The 17,963-nt window shown below is 62.1% G+C and overlaps 2 protein-coding genes across 2 annotated transcripts; one reads left to right on the forward strand and one right to left on the reverse strand.

The window, feature by feature from the left end:
• Positions 1 to 125: 125 nt before the first annotated feature.
• BESB_056180 (uncharacterized protein) lies at positions 126 to 5,926 on the forward strand (the record flags this gene model as incomplete). Its single annotated transcript, XM_029364053.1, has 7 exons — positions 126 to 2,376; positions 2,545 to 3,205; positions 3,812 to 3,896; positions 4,428 to 4,490; positions 4,870 to 4,961; positions 5,375 to 5,450; positions 5,681 to 5,926. 7 exons carry the CDS (start codon positions 126 to 128, stop codon positions 5,924 to 5,926), a joined length of 3,474 nt encoding a protein of 1,157 aa, XP_029219976.1.
• Positions 5,927 to 7,662: 1,736 nt separating this feature from the next.
• Positions 7,663 to 13,994, reverse strand: BESB_056190 (uncharacterized protein; the record flags this gene model as incomplete). The annotated part of the gene is made up of 2 exons (XM_029364054.1): positions 7,663 to 10,825; positions 10,891 to 13,994. The coding sequence occupies 2 exons, from the start codon at positions 13,992 to 13,994 to the stop codon at positions 7,663 to 7,665; spliced, it is 6,267 nt and encodes a 2,088-aa protein (XP_029219977.1).
• Positions 13,995 to 17,963: the final 3,969 nt, after the last annotated feature.

Consider the following 17,963-nt stretch of genomic DNA (forward strand, 5'->3'; position numbering starts at 1 on the left):
GGCCGAGAGATGCAAACTGCCCGCAAGCGAGCGGCATCAAGGCGAGCGACCAACATGCAGAATGTGCATCGAGAGAGGCACGTCTACTGTATTTTGATTCAGGTCCCGGTTTGAGGCGCGCCGCCATGGCAGACTCTGAGCAGCCGGGGGAGTCCGAGGCGCAGCTGTCTCTGCGGCTCCTGGGGCCTTTTGCGCGGCCCCTCGAGTCCAGCCGACTGGTGTTTCCCTCCCGCTGGAGTGCAGAGAGCGGCAGCCAAGATGTCAAAAGGAGAAAGACGCGAGGACGCATCGTGTCCCCTTCTGTCGCGTCAGAGAGCGATGAAGAGCCGACGTGTGCTTCCGATCCTTGTGCAGCCTGTTCAGACACACGCGCTCCCGCTTTGCCAAACGCAGGGACGATCTCCCACGGTGCCCGCGTCGTGTGCGGCTCTGTAGCTTCTTCTTTTTCCTTTCGAAGGCTCCCGTCGCCTGCTCCAGATTCGTCATTGAGCTGTTCATCATCTTCGTCTGCTTCTTCCCCTTCCTCTCCTCACTTTGCTTCGCGGTGCGACTGGTGGCTTGACGGCAGTCGGGCTGCGGGAGAGGGTGCAGACGCGGCCGCCGAGTCCCTCGCGAAGCAGCGCTTTGCGTTGTCGTTCTCGCCTCCCAGCGGGTCTCGAGAGAGTCTCGACTGGTGCACCTCCTGTGTGACGCGCCCATCATCGTCCTCCGCGTCGTGCTGTCCCCACCCTCCTGCGTCCCCCCTCGCCGGCGCGCCTCTCGCCTTGTCACCGTCTGCGTCGCTTGACTCTCCGCTCTTGTCTCCCGCGTCTCCACGCCAGTCCCCTCCAAGCGCGTCCCCGGCTCTGTGGCGAGATCCGCTGGTGCTGTTCCTCGTGGTTGGGAACTTCTTCATTTACGTCGACCGCGGCGTGATTCCGGGGACTTCGGTGGAGCTCGCGGCCTTCGTGGCCTCGACGACGACGACGGCGAGCCCCGACACGCTTCTTGGTCTGCTGCAGGCGTGCTTTGTCGCAGGCCTCTCGCTCGGCTCGCCCTGCTTCGGTCACGCAGTCCACTTTCTGCCGCCGTTCCTTCTTCTCGCTGCCGGCCTCGGCGTCTGGGCCACGGCGCTTCTCCTCGCCGCGCTCGCGCAGCCCGCGAACTGCTTCGCACTCCTAGTGGGCGGGCGGCTGCTCAGCGGCGTCGGCGAGGCCGCCTTCGTCGCCATTGCGTTCCCCTTCTTGGCGAGCTACGCCGAGAAGCGGGCGAACGAGGAGGAGCGCCCCCCGGCGGCGCGCCCAGTGGAGCCGCACCCGCCGCCGCGCGAGGCAGCCGAAGCCGAGGCAGGCACGCGCGGAGAAATCGCGCGCAAAAAGCGACGCAGGAAGGGCAGTGAAGGTCGCGAAGGCGAAGGCGCATCACTGCTCAAAGGCGCTGTACAGCCGAACGCGCGCGTGGGCACGGGACACTCGACTGCGGCGTCGTCGGCGCCATCCGCCTCCACAGAGTGCGTGGCGACGGCGCTGAACGCGGACTCGGCGCCCCAAAGCCCCTGCGCACGCGCGCCTCCTCCGCCTCTGCTTCCTGCGGCGTCACGGCTTCAAGGCGCCTCTGCGCCCGCCGTGACTTTGCGTCCCCCGCGCAAGAAGACTTCGCAGGGCGCCGTTCTGGGCGTTTTCCTCTGCATGCTGCCGCTCGGCGTCGCGTCGGGCATCGCCTGGAGCGCCTCGTTGACGCGCCTCCTCCCCTCCGGCTGGGCGGCGGCGTACGCCTTTCTCTCCGTCTTCGGTCTTGTGCTGTCGCTGACTGCCTACGCAGTTCACCGCTCGCTGGCGGCGGCGCAGGGCGCGGCGCGGGGCGCGGCCAGGCGCTCGAGTCTGCCGCCGCGACGTCGCCGCGAGCGCGACGGCGAACACGCGAGGCTAGGCGAAGGCGAGACGTTGAGCGGCGCGTCGTCGCGACCGAGTCGAGGTCGACACCGCGGGGGGCCGCCAGACTTGCGAGTGGAGGGACGTGACGCGCACCGCCACGCTTCCGCTTCTGATCTCGCGCGCCGTGACGCCGAGGCGCGGTCGTGGTTTTACTCGGCGTCTTCCGCGTGCCCTAATCGTTTTTCGCCTTCAGCGTCCCGCTCGCCGTGTCCTCCGTCTCCTCCCTCGTCGCCCACAGGCGTCGCATCTCAGGCCCCCGCCGCTTCGCTGTCGGAAGAGACGCGCGTGCTGCTGTCGCGGCCCGCCTTCATCTGTCTCTCTCTGTCGGGCGCCTCCTATGCGGCGGTCGTTCAAGGCTTGGCGACCTTCGCGGCGAATTTCCTCCTCGCGCTCGGCCTCTTCCGCTCCGAGCTGCACGCAGGCCTCACGGCAGGCGTACTGGCGGCCTCTGCTGGACTTACAGGTCAGAAGACCGTTGAGAGGGGAGGAAAAACGGAGGTGCTGCTCAGTCATCACGGGATACGCGGTGTGCGGCGCGGGCGGGCGAAAGGTCAAAGGAGGGACACGGGGCTGACCCGCGCAATTTTTAAGTTCGAGTGTGTGTCGTTTTCTTGGTGCGGCTTCTCTGTAGGCACCGCTCTGGGCGGCTGGCTGGTGGACTGCTGCAGCGATGTCGACGAGTCTCTCGCGGCAGAGGACGGTCAGGCGCAAGGCGCCGGTGCCGCGCGAGCGCTAAGAGGCACAAACCGAAGCGGCGGCGAAGAAAGCGAGGAAGGAGGCGTAGCTCCATCCTCTGGTCCCTCAGGGCGAGCAGAGGATGGAGGACTGATGCGCGGAATTCGCGACGAGCCAGGTATTCCGCGTCTCAGAGCCGACGGCACGCAAGCTCGAGCTCCTCCTGAGGCGCGCCGCCATCCTCTGCGGATCGTCGTGAACCCTCCCGGCGCGGGCGCGGAAGAGGCAGCGCGGCCGGGCGCTGCAGCAGGGGGGGAAGGAGGCAGACTGAGCGACGAGGGAGGCACACCGAGGCAGGAGGCGCCTCTGGCGATGCGAGGACGCGAAGCTGTGAGCGCCGCCGCGGAGGTCACTTCATCGTCGGCCTCCTGCTGTCTTTGCGAACTCGGTCGCGAGCGTGGAGGAACGAAAATATCGCCGCAAGCGCGGGAGACAGGCCGGCGAGCACCGGCAGCAGAAATCGCCGACGCGCATGCCGACTCCCGGGCGGCGTCGGGGGAGACGCGTGGAGACGAAGACGCTGCGAACGCAGAAGAGCGTGCCCCCGAAGCCGCGCGGTGAGTGGAAGGAAAAACACGCAGACACTCGGAAGAAAAGCGGGAGGAAGGAAGCAAAGAAAAGGCATGAGGGACACAGGAGCGAAGACGACCGAGACGGAAAGAGAAGCAGAGCGGCCAGAAGGAGAGACAGCAGCTGTGCAGCGAAGATCAGAAAAGGAGACACACAGTAGAGCAGCGGTTGGAGGCGAGGGACAGCAGCCCTCGATGTCGCCTTCTTTAACAAAGACTCGTTTTTCTGTCCCGCCGCAGAAAACGAAGCGAAGGGACCGCTGCGTGGGTGACCAGAAATCCCCCGTTGCTCCCCGATCTCCCCAACCGGAGGCGGATAGAGAGGACGCTGCGACGCTGAGCCGTGAGAAAGAAAGCAGAGAGGCAGGCGACGCGTTGCGGCAGACGAATGCAAAAAGCTATCGGCGGTGACAAAGGTGAAGGGCGGACCTGCGGCAGACGTTTGAAACCGAGGAATTCCTTTCAAACGAAAGCGAGGCTCACAGTGAACGAGGGAAAAGAGATAAATCAAGGCGAGGAATCGAAGTGCCTTAACGACAGGTAGGTGTCCTTTGAGCGCGTGCGTCTTCGTGTTCCGCGTGTTTCGTTTCGCAGGGCTTTAAAGCTTCGACGCATCTGCTCGCTGAACCTCGTCTTCATCTGCATCGCCTTCGTCCTCCTCGCAGGCAGCAGCGTAGTCGTAAGTCCATCAATCCCGCACTTAAAAGCGGCTAATCGTTTTTCAACAATACGCCTTCTTTGCGCTGGTCTGGGCGGCATCACGTCTCAGATTCACCTGGGCTTGACGCTACAGAAAGCGAAATTGCGTCAGCGAGACAGCGTGCGAGCTCTTTTAGAAGAGAAAGAGTATTTCTGAAGGATAATATCTCGACTTAAAAGGCCTGAAGGGGGACAGCAGACACGTGCAGGGGGCGCGTCCGCGAGGTCAAGTCGCCCACAACCCAGCAGAAGGGGAGGCAGAGGATCCCTCAAGAACAGGAATCGGCGAGGAAGCAGAAACGAGAGAACACAGAAGAAGAGAGATGAGCGAGGGAATGAGCAGGGCTGCCGAACAAAGGGACGAAAAAGCGAGAAAGCGACGCACACGAAGAATCCATCCTTGAGGGCATGGAGCATGCACGGCGTACCACAGCGGTGTCAGCGGAATGTGTCGCGACGTGCTTCTTCATTTATTCGCTTCGAGTCCATATCTGTTTTTCTTTCTTCTCAGAGCAGCCTTTGGAGCTTTCTGCTTCTCCAGCTCTTCGGGCTCACGAGTCTCTACGCCACTCAGGTGAGACTTGAGGGCGGCGACGACCTTGCAGAGAGTGAGAAGCTCCGCGCGCCAATCGCGAACGCTGGGGCGTCCCAACCCGCCGGAGCGTAGCGAGTGCTGCCCTCGGCACCAGGCGACTCCAAGAGTGAGAGAACAAAGATGAGGCAGAGTGCGCGTCACAGAGAAAGCCGCCTTGGCACAGAGCGCGATCGAGTTGGAAGGCGTGTCGCCGCCGCTCTCGCCGAAGGTCTACACTTTCGATTTATCTGAGTTCTGGCTATGAGGGGCGCCTTCATTGTCGCGGAAGCGACAGTGAACAAGAGGTTGGGCAGCCTTATTTTTCGCAATTTTTCAATCAGTTTTCATCATTTTTTCCCTTGCTGTGTGCGTGGCTCAGGTGGGCGGCAGTCTGGCGCAGATGCTCTCCGTCCCGCAAGAGAATCGTTTCTTCGCGATTGCAGCATCCATCCTCGTCGTGCATACCTGCGGGTGAGACGCGGACTTCTCTCTCTCCTCGATGCGCCTCTGCATTATCTTGGCACGTTGCTGTCCCCTGTGCGGGCTTCTTGTTCACATCCATTTCTCCTCTCGGCGTTTCCTGCGCTTACAACGACTCTCTTTGCGCAGCTTGCCAGTTTCGGTCTTTTGTCTCTCCGAGGGTTGCCTCGCGTTCGTTGCATACCTGACGCACCTCTGCCCATGAAGCGATATTTCTTCGGTGTGTAGATCAGCGATGCCATTTCCCCCCTTTCGGGCTGCGTGAGCGCCCTCTAGAAACGAGCCCGATCTCTGCTTCCTACGTTTGTTTTTGCGAGGTTTTTGGGCTGAGCCCAAGTACGCAGGGCGCTGCCGCGCGTCAGCAGAAATCAAGCTGTGAGAAATCGTGGGCTGTCTGTCTGCAGCGACATTCCGTTCCCAATCGCCGTCGGCTACGTCAAAGATTGGCAGGCGCCTGCGTGCGCGCAGATCTCTCCAGAGGTGCGTCTGCGATTTGCATGCAGGGATTCGACTTGCACCGAGAAGCTCTTCCGAAAACGCGTATGGCCATGAGCGCAGGCGAGCGGCTGAAAGGGCCGCAGATTTCCCGAATTCGTTGTCTCCGCTTTTGTCTCTGAAGGGGGGGGAGAGGAGGAGGGGGGTGTGTCGTCGTCTTTTCACGTTTCCACTCGGCTGCCTCCTGTTTTTTCCCTCGGGCTGCTGCTTTTTAGGATGGCGCTAGCGCGTCGTGCAGGGCGGAAGAGTCTGGCGTTAGGCGAACGATTTTTTTCACGTTTGTTCCTCTCCTTCTCATGGCCGCGGCGACGACGGCGGCGAAGCTCGTCGCGCAGGGGCCTGGAGACCCGCGCGTCCGCGAGCCAGAGCGGAGAGGAAGACCGACAGACGAAGACTGGGCCCCTTCGAATGGAGACTCTGAGGATGCAGGCTGCTACAGAGGACGACTCGTCGAGGTCTAAAGAAACCCATAATCATATATATGTATACATACGTACGTGTAGATGGATAGCGGTATATGCACGCTGAATCCCAGTGCGGAGCTCTCCATTCCCGTCCGTGTGCGCCTCGACGATTGGGCGTCCATCGAGACGCGAGATCGCCGCGGTCCCCCCGCCACGCCCGACGAGCTCGTTGAGGCTCCGTGTGGTGGCTACTCTCTATTTCTTCTTAAAGAAAAATATGCTCTGGACTTGCTTGCCATCAAGGGGTATCAGCCAGCCGGCGAGCAAGCGAAGACGCCTTCCCTTAGTTGAGGCGGAGTCCGCGGCGCCCAGGCCGTTTTCGCATGCGAGAGTGCTTGAGGTCGCTTGACATGAAGACCGGCGGTTTCTCTCTCAAGAGAAGCGCGCGCGGCACTTGGATGCCTCGTAGTTTCAGGATCGTCGCATGGTCAAGGCCTCGCACGGCTACGGCCGATTTTAGTTGTTTGGGTCTTGTGGAAACTTGGATGCTTTCACCCGCATTCTCTGTTCGCGCTTGCTTCACGCGTCCACGAAGAAACTCGTAACGCGCGACTGACTGGAAAGAATATGCGCATACAGGTGTGGATTTTTCACGCGCTTTCCGCAGCCCGCCCTGCCGCCTGCGCGCCAATTCTGAAGCAGCGCCGCCGGGCATATGCACGCATCACGAAAAAGCGGCGCCTGACGGCTGAAGGCCTTCAGCAAAAGTGGAGCAGCGCTCTAATCAAGAGCGACGCAGAGCAGAGGAGACGCTTCTGTGTTCGCAGAGACGCAGGGAGAGCCTGGAAACTTTAGAATTTTGAGTTGTAAAGTTTTGGTTCTCTCTCCTCCGGCGAACGCACCGAGAGGCCCGCCGCTCGTCCCGCTCACAGACTCCGTAAGGGGTGACGAGACAGAGAACCACAAAAGCGCAAAGTTTTCAAGCGAAAAAATTCCCTCCTCCGCCACGCCGACCACGGCTTCTAGAGCTCGCCGTCTGCAGAGCTCTTCTTTCGCTCCTTTTCGCCTTTTGAAATCAAAGCACTTCGTGTTGCATCTTGTGCAGCCACACTGGCAGATACGGGGCGTGCGTGCCCACCTCTGTGTATACTCGCGAATCAAAAGGATCCTCACAGACACACGCGCATCTCCAGTCGCGGAAACGTTGACTTGCGCACCTTCTAAGAGTATGCAGAGAGGAGCTCAAAGGCCGGCTGGAGCGTCGGGAGAGACCTCAGAACCGCAACCTCCCGCGGCGCGCACAGCCTGCGTCCCTCACTGCGCAAAGATAACTGTTAGCTATCCCGTATATGCGCGTCTGAAGCGGTTGTGAGTGGATTCAAAGAATGCAAGCTCGGGGGATGAATGACGCAAGTACCTTGATATTGAAATCCAACACTTTTAGCTGTCTTAAGCAGTCCAGTGGGGTGGTGGTGTACTGCAATCATAAAGAACTTGGTTGTCTGTATCTCATAACCGGAGTCATCTTCAGTATTCTAGGAACTATAATGTCTTTGCCTTTCAACAAAGCGCATCACACATCTCCACAGGCGCCCACGCAGCCACAACAGACAGATGTGCAGAGGTGATTCTCTCTCTCATTAGACACATTCGCCTCTCCCTTACATCCACATGTCGATGCGCACATCTATCTACGTATATCTATATCTGCAGTTATCTATATCTATATGTATGTATCTCTTTGTCGCTCTCTCTGTGTATATTTGTACGTTCGTTTGGAACGGGCAATGGAGTTAGGCGATGGAGAAGTAGGTGATGTGTTTGTTTTTTCTGAGACACTCCATCATTTCGGGTTTGCTCGCTGGGAAGGCCTTCGCGCCGTCGCCAAAGAGGACACGGAGAAGCGGGTCGCGCCCAACAGGCCACTTCTTCGCCTTCTTGCCGTTAACAACGGAGCGAACCTGCTGCAAGCCCTTCTCCAGGCAGTAGTTCGTGATGAAGAGGTGGACGTCCTTCTCGGTCGTCGCCCGCATGTCTCCGTTTATAAGCCGAAGCAGAGTCGACGAGAAGACGCGGTTGCGCACGTCGGCGCCGCGGCGCACCAGCCGACCGCCCACCAAATCTCCAGGCCGCACTTCGCCTTCTGCGAGGCCCCGACCGACCTTGTCTTCAGAAGAGAAGGAAGAAGAGGCGAACGACGACAGAGGAGTGAAGAGAGGCTGCGTGCTGTTCGCGCCTTCAGGTGCTAAAGGCGCGCCTCTCGTCGAGATGTCCGCGAAGGCTGTTTTGTCGAGGACGCGTGCCTCTTCCTCCTCTTCGCAGGGTTTCCCGCGTGCGGCGAGCCTCTCGGCGGGCTCCTCTCGCTCTCCGCGGCGTTGCGCAGCTTCCTCCGCCCGTTCGCTGTCGCCCGAGTCCCTCTCTCGCGCCCGACCCCCATCCCCCCCGGAGGTGTTTGCTTGCTTCTCGCCTCCACACTGGGTCGGCGACTGGCTCTGCGCAGGCGGGGCTTTGTCCTGGGGAGCAGGGGGCGCGCGAGACTCCTCCGCCGCTTTCTCCGAGGCCTTTTCCTTCTGCCTCAACAGCGACAGCCGGTCGCTCAAGCCGAGGCGGATGCGCGTGACGATCGGCGACGGAATCGTTTCGAGTTCCTCTCTGCGGAGCCTCTGCAGAGCCGCGGCACTGTACAACGGGGCCCCAGGCCCGCGCGACGAGGAGATGGAAGGGACTCGCCTGCCACCTTTCTCTTCTTTCCCTGGAGTTGCAGCCGCCCGCAGCACCCGCTTGCGCCGCCGCGACTGGCTCGGCGCTGCCCCCAGAGTTTCTTTGAGGGCGGCGGCGCGGTCCTTTGCGGGTGGTTCACACGCAGGAGGCGAGCGCGAAGGAGCTCCGCCTCCTGCATGTGAACCACCCGGCTGAGACGCTGGCGCAGCTTCGCCCTTCCTCCTGGATGGTGTGGACGCCGGCGAACTCGCAGAGCTCGCGCCTTTCTCCGGAGGACTCGCGACGCAGGAGCGTGACCTGCTGCCCGCGCCGTCCTGCGAGCTGAGGGGGAAACGGTGAGAGGAGGGATTTCCGCCGCTAGCAGCTGGGATGTCCGCCGCGCCCGCCGGTCGCCCCGGGGGCGACCGAGACACTAGAAGGTTGTCCTCCTTCTCTCTCCGCGTCTGACCTCTTCGCCCCAGACTGGACAGAGACGCGGGGAGGTTGTCAAGCGGGTGAGCCTCGCGCGGCCCTTCTTCTCCCGGCTGAGGCGCTGCCGTGCTCTTGGGTCTGCGAGGCGATCTGCGCCGCGCCAGACGCGAGTCGGACGACGCGGGAGAGAGAGGAGGGTCACCCTCGCAGGGAAGGTCCTCGCCCCAGTTAGAAGCGAAATCGTCGGTTGACACTGCCTGCGTGTGCGCCTCGCCTGCAGCAGGCTCAGTCTCCATCTGCACACCTCCGGCGCCGGCTGCGGCCGGCTGTTGGGCGCCCGTCCCGGTCCTCCGCTCGCTCGGCTTCGCCTGGCTTCTTCTCTCCCTCGCGTCTTCTCGCCCGAGTGCCCTCTGCGCCTGAGCCCCCTCCAGGCGCGGGCTGCGCCGCACCGGCGCCCCAAAAGACTTCATCGACTTCTTGGCCACCGAGGCTTTCCGCCGTCTCCGCTTCCTTCCGCGGCTCTCGTCTTCCGCTTCCTCTTCATCTGTCGGCGCGATGTCAGGCCGTTTGCTCTCCTCCAGGCGCGCCTCGCCTTCCGCAGCCCGGCCTCCAACGCGCCGCTCCTTCCGTCCCCGGCGGCGGCCCTCCTCGGGGACCGGCGAAGACGAGGCGAGATCCTCCCCTTCCTCTTGCGCGCCGCGGCTGCTGCGCAGCTTCCCGCAGCGCGTTCGCTTCTTGGAAAGCGGCACGCGATCCTCCGCTGCGTCCTCCTGCATGCTGTCGAAAGCTTGAGGCGGTTCCTCGAGTCCCGCATCAGAAAAGCCGGTCGAGGCGCGCGAGCCCAGGGAAGCGTCTCTGTTCTCCAGTCTCTCCCCGCGCGCGCGACTGCCGCCTCGTCTCCTGTCTCTCCTCCACACGCCGCTATCCCCGTCCTCTCGCATTCTCTGCAGCGGCCCAGAAAGATCGCGGAGTCCCGCAACCTCGTCCTCACTCCAAGCGCCCGCGTCGGTGACTCCGTCCTCCTGTTCATCCTCGGTCTCTGCGCCGCCTTTCGTTTTCCGAAGGCGCCGCGGTGGGTCTGGCGCTTCGCCGTCTCCCCTCTGGCGCGCCTTGACTCTGCGCAGAATCGCCGCGGCCACGCGCGCAACCGGCCGGTGACGGTCTCTCTCAGCCGTCGCGTGGGCGCTCCCAGCGTCCTCCTGGGTCTCAGGCGACAGCGAGGCAGCGCGCGACGCAGTTGGCGACGCGGATCGTCCCACTGTTTCCCCACGAGCTCGTCCTCTGTCGCTCGCCCTCTCCTCTCTCCGGCGCCGGCCCTCGCGCCGCGAAGGCGGCCCGCGCGGCGCACGGGAGTGTCCCCAGTCTCCCTCCGCATCGAAAGACGGCGAGCGATCGGCTGCGCACTCGGCCTCGCTATGCGCGCCTTCGCCGCCCGCGTCTTCCCTCATCGCCGCGTCACAGCGCCGGTAATACGCCACGTACGCGTGTTCGCCGTCGCCCCGCGCCAGCCAGGACGGGAAGGCCTGCAGCCGCGTCGCGCGCTCGCAGGCCCTCGGGATCTGCGGGGGCAGGGGCTCGCGGGGCCCGCGGCTCCACGCCGCGGCCGCCGCGGCCGGGCGGAGGCACGCGCCGCAGGCTGCCGCGGCACACAGCCTCGAGTCTGCGTGGATCTCGTCTGCCCCCCGCCCTTCGCTCGGTTCGTGGACGTCAGCCCCGCAGCGCATGCACGCAGGGCGCTGCGGGGCCGCGTGACCCCGCGGGCCGAGGGCCGCAGGCGCCGTGCAGAGCCGCGAGAGCGAGGGCACGTACAGACCGGGGTGGGCGCTGTCGGGGCGGAGAGCCGAGGCGCGAGACTCGAACGGCGGCAGAAAAGGAGGAAGTGAGCCCACAGGCAACGCGGCGCTCGCGGGTCGCGCCTTGCCCCCCCTGCAGGCCCGTTGCGGGCGTCGGGCGGGTCGCGGCCGGCGCCACGCCCCGCAGCCGAACGGGAGGGCACGCGCGAGCGCAGGCGCTCCGCAGGACCACAGGAGAGCGGCCCCCGCTGTCTCTGCGGCAGCGGCTGTACGCAGTCGAATCCGCCATCGGGGAAGGTCTCCTCGCGGAGGGAAAACATGCGCTTTCGCTCCAGCTCGCTTTCCCCAGGCTGCTGCACAGGCGCCTGCCTCGCCTCCTGCAGATATGCGGGATAGACGCCTCCAGGGCACGAAGGAGGGGGCCTCAGCAGGTCCCCACGGGATCGGATGTCCGCGTAGAAAGCGCCTCCGCGCCCGCCCTCCCTCGAATGCCTTTGCTGGAGCAGGGTCGGTCCAGCGCGCCGTCGCGAGGCGTCCAGCAGGCGGCGTGCGCCGTCGCAGCCCCCCTCCGGCACTTCTGCCTCGCTTGCGCGGCTCGCGAAAGAGCCCCGACCAGTCTGTCTGGAGCCTCCCGGCTGTGCGGCGCGGAGAGCAACGGGCGGATGCGAGGAAAGGTCGTCTCCGCGCCCCTTTCCGCGAAGGCCTTTCCATCCAGAGTGTGCCCTGCGACCATTCCTCAGCTCCGCATGCCCCGAGAACCCGTCCCACACGTGTTCGTTGCTGGTGTCCGCATGCGTACAGGGATACATCCCGCCGGCCTCGCCTCTTTCGCCTTTCGCATCTTCGCAGAGAGGGAAGGCGGGGAAGTAGCTCTCGCCGCCCAAGAGCTGGCCTGCGTCCGCGTGCGGCACCGGCTCAGAGGTGTGGCAATGTCGACAAGACCTGCCGGCGTGAGTGTGGACGCATTGAGACGAGTCTTCCCTCGCCGCGTCTCCCCAGTGTGCGGACACGCCGCGATGTGGGAGCAGGTGAGGGGGAAGGAGCTCCGGCGACGGTTCGCTGAGAGTTCTGGCCTGCCTCGAGGGCGCCACGTCTTCTTCGCAGCGCCCTCCAGCAGAAGGCAGACACGCAGTTGACAGCGCGGGGCCATCTGCCAGAGCGAGAAGCGTCCGGTGTTCGACGTGGAGCGCGTCGAGTTCTCTCTCCAGGCGCCGCATGCATCGTTCCTTTTCCTGCAGAAGAAAGTGCACAATGTCCTTATCGTCCTTCTGGTAGGAGTCGGAGGTTTCCGCAGTCTCCCAGTACTCGTCGCCGCCGTCGTACCCCACCTGCATCTCCGCCGCACTCGCCTCGCTTTTGCCGGGGTTATCGCGCCCCTTCTCGCCTCGAAACGCACCCGCCGGTGCCTTGGCGTCTTCCCCAAACAGCAGAGACGAAGAGGCCCGCGGACTCAAGACTGGGGAGACATGAGAAACAGCCACAGTCTGTCTCTGGTGGATCTTGACGGGCCCGGGAGGGCAGCCCGAGTGTCTCCTGGCCTCTATGCACTCGGCGAACTCCGAGCGGCCGTCGGCAGACAGCGAGGCGAGAGCCTGAGGATCGTCACAGCTCCCTGAGAAGCACGCTACCGCCCGCTCCTCCTCAACTGTGAGGCGGCGGGTCATCAGGCGCCGGCGCGTCTGCTGCCACAGGACCTGCTGTGCGCCGGGGACAACCGGCCGAGCCACGCCCCAGGAACCCCGCGCCACGGTCGCGTCGTCTCCTGCACTCACCTGAGCGAGCTCTTCCGCACCGCGCCCGTTCGCGGCCTTGGAAGATCCCCGGCAGCCTCGCGCCGGCGCCTGCGCCGAGGCGCCGCGCAGCTGGGTGTCTCTCTGCGTCTCTCGCTGACGGCCCAACGCCGCGCGGCGGTCGCTCTCCTCAGCTTGTCGAGCGGGCCGGCGGCGAGACTCCGAGTCGGCGCCTGGGCGCTGAGGGGCTTGACGCAGCTGTCCGCCCCCCGGGCGCCTGCTCTTAGCGGCGGCCTGGGGGTCGTAGTGCGAGCGTGGCTCTCGCGCCGCCCCTGAGTGAAGTGCCGAGTGCGCGGAGGGGTTGCGCGACGACGCTTCAGGCTGTCTGTCCGCATCTCCCTTTGAAGCCCCCCCCCGCGGCATGCCGCAGCTTGAGTCCTTTCGATGCGACTCGGATGCGCGGCCTGACACTTCACCTTTCTTCTGCCTCGCTGGACTCCTGTTCGGGGCTTCATTCTCGTTGTGGACCTGGGAACGGACCCTTCCTTCTCGCCCTCGACTTTCGCGGGGCTGTCCCGCGTTCCAGTCCCCCCGCGCCTGTCTCCGCGGCCCGGGCTCCCTGTCTCCCCTGCGATATGAGGTCGCGGACTCCGTTGAAGAGGAGGAAAGCGTCCTATCGGGGCGCGCTCTCGCCCCGTTGTCGGCAAACGACCGCGCCTCAGGGCCCTGCTCAGCCCTCCTTCCCGGCGCGCACTGGGATCCGCGCCGCGAACTGCGGCCCTCCTCTACGCCGCCAAGCGGGATGTGGCTGAACCCGTCGCGTTCGCCTGCCTCGCACGCCCGCCCCCCCCGCGAGCAGGCAGGCAGGTAGGACCCCTGAGAAGAAGCGTATCGCGTCGGGAGGTGCGCGGCGCATGCCCCATCGTGGCGGTGTACAGGAAGCGCCGCTGCAACCGCGTCGCGGCGTGGATGGCGAGACGGGCGGTGCCCCTGCGTGTATGTCTTCGCAGCGGCGCCTTCGTACGCGCTCTCAGGAGGCGCGGCGCCTTCGTACGCCTCTGCGCGGAGGAGAAGATACGGGGTGTACGCGCTTCCCTGCTCCATCGGCGCGTCAGGGTGATGAGGCCGGAAGACACGCGAGGCAGGAGAGGGACCCGAAGCGGGACAGTGGAAAGCAGACGACAAGCACTCGCTGCCTGGCTGGTAGCGCCCGGAGACAGTGCCCGGGGAAGGATCCCAGTCGCCACGCGCCGCCCGCAGATGTTCGCGATACTCGTAACGGCAGCAACCGTCGTATGTCCTGCTTCCTCGAGTCTCCACGGCAGCGGCCGGCGGGCTAAACAGCGTTGGCGACGGCTCAGGGGGAAACCACGGCTCGCTGTCTTCGCCTGGCCGCCGGTTCGCTTCTTGAAGCAGGGGTTTTCGGTGCGTAAAGATCCTCACGGCTGCAGGGGGGATTCGATGCGGCATCGCTGAGGTCGAGCGAGACGCACGAGGAAAAGTGGCGCTCTAAACGCCTGAATATCGCCCAGCGTCGCGCGCGCTCCCGTCGTAGGGGCTTGCGTTGAGCGAGTGGTGAAAGTGCGCAGTGCGGCAGACTGTGATACAATGTTGATACATGCAAACGGAGTGACTCAGTGCGTCGAAGTAAGAAAGTTTGTCTTCCACGAGAATCGTGCAGGTGTAGGCCTGTTTTGCCCTACGAACCCCCCGCTGCCATGCCCCCTGCGGTATGCCGCATCCGGCGGACGGCGCTCCGCTGCTGTCAGCTCCCTTAGGTATGACGCATTTCAATGAAGAGCTGAGAAGAGCTCAGACGCCTGTGTCTTCCGCCAGGGAGGGGAATGAGTGTATTGCTTCGGGAAGTGGCAGAAGGCGCCAACTTGCCTCTCCCTGCTGCCAACGGCAAAGCGCCTGCGTTGTTATACTCAGGCAGCCTCAGAATGACGCACACACTTGACAATGAATACCCGCGATTCTCAGGCGGAAAGTTCGCAGGAAAGATTGGTCGCAACTCTCGCAAATGGCGCTCGTCGTCCATCGGTCTCAGTGCACGCAGCAGTGTCCGCTGGAGGGAAGAAGTCGCCTTAGCATTCCCCGTCACAAAGGCAACAGCTGTATCCGGAAAACAGACGTACATACTCTTCTTGCAAGACTCTGTGCAGCGTACAAATGGCACGCCACCGACGGCATACGACGAAGCGAATGGCATCGGTTGAAACAGTTATCTGCAGTCGCACCACTGAACCAGGGGCTTTAGGGAGCAAAGCTCGAAAACTGAACCGCGTCCATTTTCTGCGGTAATCGAAAAAAATCAGCACCCGGCATGTGAATTGAATGCATGAGATGAGAAACTAGTGGCGAAAATGTGCGCCTCAGGGCAGCCACAACATGAATCAAAAGAGGCGGACCACTCTTTTACCGCAAATGAAAAAAGTCAGCGATTGACGCCGCACCGGTGAACAGGGATGCGTTTTGGCCTGGTTTGGGATTTATATCGGCCGCATGTGTCTCCCTCCACAGCAGGAAAGCGTGCCATACTGGTCCGTGTCTTGACAATTTTTGGGGGTGGCTGAAGGGGGGGGGGGGGGGAGCGGGGGGAGGGGGGGGAGAACCTCGGGTGATGGGCGAGCGACACAGGGCGGACGAGACTTTCGGCTTCCCCCCTCCTGCGCGTATCTCCGCAAGGGATCTGTGTTATCGCAGATTCAAAAGGCTGTTTTCTATCGTTCGACAGTAAAAAAGTGACGAGACCTCTGATATTACCCCTATCAACTCATGTGAATCAGCGGTTCTGCCACCGCAGCGCACCACGAATGACCTGCAAGGTGTTCTCCCGCCGGTCATCAGATTGCCACCAGGAGTAGCTATTCGAGATGGCTTATTCTTGGCAATGGCGGCTTCCGGCTCCGAACGCTTGCAGCACTTTCGTGTGTTGCTGGCACCTTGTTATAGTGGCTATCCGTTCCGGCGTAATACTGAATACTCTAACGTCTGTTCAGAAATAGGTCTTCACGCTGCAGGACACCACCTCCGGCAGCATAATGTGACAGACAGGTCGCCAGATGATGCGCCTCGGTAATGGTGTCTCATGTAGGCCTGCTCACTTGGCGTGCAGTCTTAGTACCTCAGCTTTATTGCAGTCCCGCCTTCAACGCAAAACATGAGCCATGGTGGGTTCGCTGAACCCACTGTACACAGCGGCAGGGGAGAGGAGGCTCTCTGCTCTCAGATTGCGTCGACAGTAGGGTGCCGACGTTTTTCATAGGGAAACGCCTCATTTCAATATTTCCAAGCCTGCTAGAGGACTTCCAGCCTTGGAGCACACGTCAATGTCGAATATACCGAACGTTTCTGATGATGGAGCTGGGACGTCGATGCTCGGAGGGTGCACGAGTTTCACATGTGATTCTATTGCAGCCACAGGAGCTATGGAGACGAGACCACGGAGATATGTTTTTGCGTGCACCTCCTTCCATGGGCTGATTCTCGCATCGTTATCAGAGACGGTGGAATAAGCACACGAACCGCGGGTCATCTTCAAGAAGATAAGAGTCCGCATCTCACCGGATTTGTGGCGTGGTATATTCACTGAGCACGGCGTCGCCTGCTGCGTGCGGGCTCGCACCAATTGGCGAAGGTCCAAGGCAACTTCTCCTCGAACTGCCGCTGGGCACCGGGTGACGTCTACAGGGCTGTTGTGTTGCCGCGAGCATTTTTTCTCGTTCTATCGCCCTCCATATCTACAGGCGCGGGTGGCCAGCGGGTTGTTCTTTTCACGCCTACCTTTCATAGCGTACCGATATCACATGATGTGGAGGCAGCGTTGTCCCCAAGAAGAGTTGCAGTTTATTCATCAAAATATCGTTGTGGTCGCATGCACTGGACAAAGCAGCGCAGGGTGCCCCAGCCTGGCCTGCAAAGTGGTGTGGTGGTCCCATGCGGGCTGTATCGGGGAATTCATGAGTATCAGCTCTCACCAGGTGGAGTATGGTAGGTAACGGTGTTCAGAGTCTGTTCACCGAGCATGGAGAACAGCTGCTGTTCACTGTCGAAGCAGTTCAGTCTCCGTATATCAAAAAAGGATTAGGATTTTGGGGCTACCATGTGTTCAGTGGTTGATCGCACGAACGGTTTCCTCGTCTCTTCCGCTAGTCCCTGGCGCTGCCTGCCGCCAACAACTGCGACCCGGGGGGCTGGCAAAAAGGTCTTGTACTCCTTCGTACAATGCGATGTTGCCGTAGTGTGCAGAGGGGGTTTTCCGTTGCATGCAAGGGGATGGCATGAGAGCCACGGGTACAACCGGTGCGGGCGCGGTCATGCGGCGCTGTGATTCAGATTCCATATTTCTCCTCGCTGTCATCTGCATGCCCGTGCTGGTTTTTCAGATTAGTCAACCTTCATGAGGGGGGGAATTGGGTGTTGTAGTCTAGGGAAAACGATACCTTCAGATGGCACACACCCGTACCAGCGAAAACACAAGGCCTGCCTGTGCTGCGGTCGTGTGAGGTCCACAAGGGCATGCCTGCTATTGATGCCTTGCGGAGCGGGACATCCTAGAAGACAAAGGAATCAATTGCTTGTGGTTCACAGGTGCCTTTTGCTGTCACACCGCTGGCGTCTCGCAACTAGTGGTCCGTTTCTCCGTGGCACCACATACCAGCCAGAGCTAAAGGAAGACTACCTTCATGTTCGGATGCTGCTCAGAACACGGAGCACACACGGAAGACACCGAGTCATGCGGAACAACATCTGAGGCACATGCTTCAAGATGAGATCTTGCCCAGCAGGCGTCGCAAATTATCGTCAGCCTCTCAAAACGTAGACTTGCTGGGTGCCAGTAACCTGGTGGCAAGTGGCAACTGGGTGTGAATGCAGGACATTCGTGTCCGGCAAAAGCTGGCTGCGTCCGGCGTTCACAGACACGATTACGGCAAGAGTCATCGTGATGACGTACCCTTGGTACACACGTACGGGCACAAGCGGTCACGTGGTATCAAGACACACCAACACTTGCCGTTCGCGAATAGCATGATCCACCTCTCGCACTTCGATGCAGTCTCCAGCTGTGCGTCAGTCCGACGGACGGCAACGATGAAAATGTTCCATTGTGTTTATTGACAGTTGAGGTACACCAATAGGGTGGATCTTCTGTCGCCAGCTTTGGGTGCCTGCTCACCACTGATCGCGCAGCCCACATGGGGCTAATGCGGCTCACCCCGTAGCACAGCAACGCCACTCCCTGCGCACTAAGGCGGATGCGCCTGGTGCGTCATGCCGATGTATCGTCTGGTGAGCCTCACGTTCTCTCGCCTTCTAGGAATCCGCTTGATTATGGAGAGATTCCTCTGTCTGTGGCGCATTTGGACAGAGCAGGAAAAAAGTTGCGGTCGCGCCTCTGGTTTTCGTACGACGCTGAGCAGGGCCGAGTCTGCTGCA

Source organism: Besnoitia besnoiti, chromosome IV, assembly GCF_002563875.1.
Source record: "Besnoitia besnoiti strain Bb-Ger1 chromosome IV, whole genome shotgun sequence".
NCBI lineage: Eukaryota > Apicomplexa > Conoidasida > Eucoccidiorida > Sarcocystidae > Besnoitia > Besnoitia besnoiti.